Here is a 3,543-nt window from a genome sequence, read left to right as displayed (position 1 = left end):
TAAAATATTGGTATCAAAAGTTAATATATGCACGTTTTCAATCTAAAACCTCAAATCTGATATATGAATAGTTTTGAGACTCAACGCAACGCTTAAACAATAGCACATATTTTTGTCTGAATTCAATTAGAAGTAGAATTGTGCCAGCTCTACCCTTCTAATTTGTCATCTTCTCAAAACCATGATCTTATCTAGCCATATCTCTGGGATGCATGCAGTCTCAAAAACAGCAATATAAAGAAAATAAAATTACCGAATAAAGGACAAAAAATTGCGTAGTGACTAGCTTAGTATGAAAAAAAAATTATATCCCATGCTTTTAATCAAGTTCAAAATATTATCTAAAGTTTAACAATGTTATAAACTTTCTAACCATAATGTTATTTTGTAAATTGTCTTGTTAGGCTCCATGGTGTTAAGAGTAGCACAGGTATATTACGAGCCAACCAGGTTGGCTTTGCAAAGATTAGAATTCATTAGCAATATTCTTAGTAAATATTCCTTTTTCAATTTTTAAGCTTCTCATTTCCTTAACACTTCTTTAGGCACTAAAAAATACTAGTCCCTGCATGTGCCCAAAGCCGTAGTAGTAGTAGAATTAAAAACAAGGTACAAACTTTCTAAGGCGTAGTTGAATTCAAATCAAATCCCACAATGTGCTACGGTCAAACTGCATTTTGTTCTCTCCTACCAAAACCAGATTCCTTTCTCTACATGCACTCCAAAACCATAACCTTCTCTCTAGACGGATGGGGGAATATTTTCTCCCACTACTTTAAACGCCTAATTAATTCAACCACTTTTGTTCTCATTCTCTTCAAATAATAAAAAATTGTTCACCATTTTCAAAAAACTCATACCCCTTTTTAAAAAACTCATTTTTCTTTTTAGTATTAACCAGTTATAGAGAGAGAAAGAGAGTACAGCTAGTGCACATCTACATAGGCAATTGCATTTCAATTTCATTACTACATTGTGCTATGCTATCCCATCCAAAGGAAAGTGAATCCCAAGGACACAAAAACCAGAACGTAGAGTCACTCCACCACAGCAGAGCACAGCAACCCTCAAATCCCTTTCCTTTTTCCCTCCTGATTTAGCAAAAAAAGCAGAAGAAAAATCCAAAGTTTAACCTCAACCCTCGATTCTTTCTTCTTTTCCTTAGTCAGACTCTCTCTGAATCTGATATCACCACACACACACAAACACTTAAAGGTTTTTCCTTTCCCCCCAAAATTGCCATGATTTGATCCCTCTCAGCTGTCACCACCACACACACCCAAATGGGGTTTCCCAGAAAATCACTATTCCTTCTTCTGTTCCTGATTCTCTTCACAAACCTTGCTGAATCTGCTTCTGACTACACCACCTTGGTCTACAAGGGTTGCTCCAAGGAAACATTCACAGATCCAAATGGGGTATACTCACAAGCCCTTTCATCACTCTTTGGCTCATTGGTCTCACAATCCACCAAAGCCAAGTTCTTTAAGGCCACTGCAGGGAGTGGCCAATCCTCCATGACTGGGCTCTTCCAATGCAGAGATGACCTCTCCAACTCCGACTGCTACAACTGCGTGAGCAGGCTCCCGGTCCTGTCCGACAAGCTCTGCGGCAAGACCACCGCCGCCAGAATCCAGCTCCTGGGTTGCTACATGCTGTACGAGGTTGTAGGGTTCACGCAAATCTCGGGGATGCAGATTTTGTACAAGACCTGTGGGGGAACCAACGCTGCTGGGAGAGGGTTTGAGGAGAGGAGGGACACTGCTTTCTCTGTGATGGAGAATGGGGTGGTCACTGGCCATGGCTTCTATGCCACCAGCTACCAGTCTTTGTATGTGATGGGGCAATGTGAGGGAGATGTTGGTGATTCTGATTGTGGGGAGTGTGTCAAAAGTGCTGTCCAGAGGGCTCAGGTTGAATGTGGAAGCTCCATTTCAGGCCAGGTCTATTTGCACAAGTGTTTCATTAGTTATAGTTATTACCCTAATGGGGTTCCAGGAAGACACTCTTCTTCAGCTTCATCATCTTCCAATTCCTATTCTTCTTCTTCTTCTTCTTCTGGTAATAACTAATACCTAGACACCAAAAGAGATAAGAATGAATGACATTAAATTTGTGTTTGTTGAAAAGTGTTTCTTGCACAACTTGAGTTCTCTAGAACTTGAGAGAGAAAGGAAAAGAGGATAGACAAGTGATTGGTTTGATTGATGATTTAGTGTGATAGGAAGAGAGAGATAGAGAGAAAAGAAAGTTGTTGATTGAGTGTTTGAAATTTTTGGATGTCAAAATATAATCCCTCTTTGTTTGTCGTTGTTCATTTTACATGGAAAAATGTTTGATGAATACTCTTGATTTTATTTTACGTCTAGAGAGAGTTGAAAAAGAAAAAAAAAATTATAGGTTGGAAAAGAGAAAAAATTATAAGTATGATAAGGTTATGATATAATAGGAAGAAAGAGATATGAAAAAATAAGAGGTGTTAGTGGGGTGTTTAAAATATGAGTGCATGTTTATCATTAATCTTTTACATGCACACGGCTCAATTTTGTGATAATTGTCTATTTGTGCCAATGTTAAAAAAATGTGCGACTTTGCTCAATGTAGAATATGGTTTGATTATGAGTGTGATGTGTGGCTAATTGATGCAATGGCAGGGCAAAATACAGGGAAGACAGTGGCTATAATAGTAGGAGGGGCAGCTGGAGTGGCGTTTTTGGTCATATGCTTGATGTTTGCTAGGAGTTTGAAGAAGAAACGTGATGGTAGGTGTTATGTTATACATGGCTATATGGAATGGATGGCTCATGTTTTTTAATATTAGTCAAATTGTACTTTTATTTCTATATTTTGGTTCTGTCGTTTTACTATAATAATATCATTTTCATTGCACAGATTATTGACAGTGGAAGATGGTTGATTGAGGAGGCATAATTCTTCATGCAGTGGATTATTATTTCTATATATATAGCTTTTGGATGAAAGAGATGGAAAATTTCTGGTAATTAGACTTTAGCAGATAGGGAAAGAATCTGGGACGGTTAAAATGTGGGAACTACTAATTCTTGTAGTTAGGTAAGGAGATTTTGTTGTGAAGAACGGTGTAATTAGCTCATGAAAGTGAGAATTTTTTTACATTACAAGGGGAAAAAAAACAAATATACCTAGAGGAATGAATGTTTGTCATCCTGAATGGGTGAAAATTTTGTGCCTATTTCTTTATCCATGTGGATGATTCTCTTTTCCCTTCTCTCCATACTATTGTTGAGTCTATATTTGCTTCTCTAACTTTAGCTTTTTAAAAAGTTGCAAGTTGCAGAACCCGCGCTCTTACCCTTCTTCACCTCTCCAACACATGTTTTGGTTTCTGTGTTTAGGGTAGACAATGACATATACACAACTTCAAGTCAATTCCAATTAACTAAACATTTAAATTACCGAGGGAAGAAGCAAAAGTTGGCACAGTATTGGGGTTTCTGTGTGGCATTAACCTGAAAAGTCTCTTGTGTAAGTTATAAACAAAGACATGAAAGGGTTTAGCATAGC

At 37.6% G+C, this 3,543-nt stretch overlaps 1 protein-coding gene across 1 annotated transcript; it reads left to right on the top strand.

The window, feature by feature from the left end:
• Nucleotides 1-849: 849 nt before the first annotated feature.
• LOC100784759 (plasmodesmata-located protein 2) lies at nt 850-3,250 on the top strand. The gene is made up of 3 exons (XM_003556294.5): nt 850-2,061; nt 2,655-2,762; nt 2,893-3,250. The coding sequence occupies exons 1-3, from the start codon at nt 1,284-1,286 to the stop codon at nt 2,898-2,900; spliced, it is 894 nt and encodes a 297-aa protein (XP_003556342.1). The 5' UTR covers nt 850-1,283; the 3' UTR covers nt 2,901-3,250.
• Nucleotides 3,251-3,543: the final 293 nt, after the last annotated feature.

Source organism: Glycine max, chromosome 20, assembly GCF_000004515.6.
Source record: "Glycine max cultivar Williams 82 chromosome 20, Glycine_max_v4.0, whole genome shotgun sequence".
Taxonomy (NCBI): Eukaryota; Viridiplantae; Streptophyta; class Magnoliopsida; order Fabales; family Fabaceae; genus Glycine; species Glycine max.
Note: the sequence above shows the minus strand (reverse complement) of the source record. Positions and strands in the feature narration are given on the sequence as shown.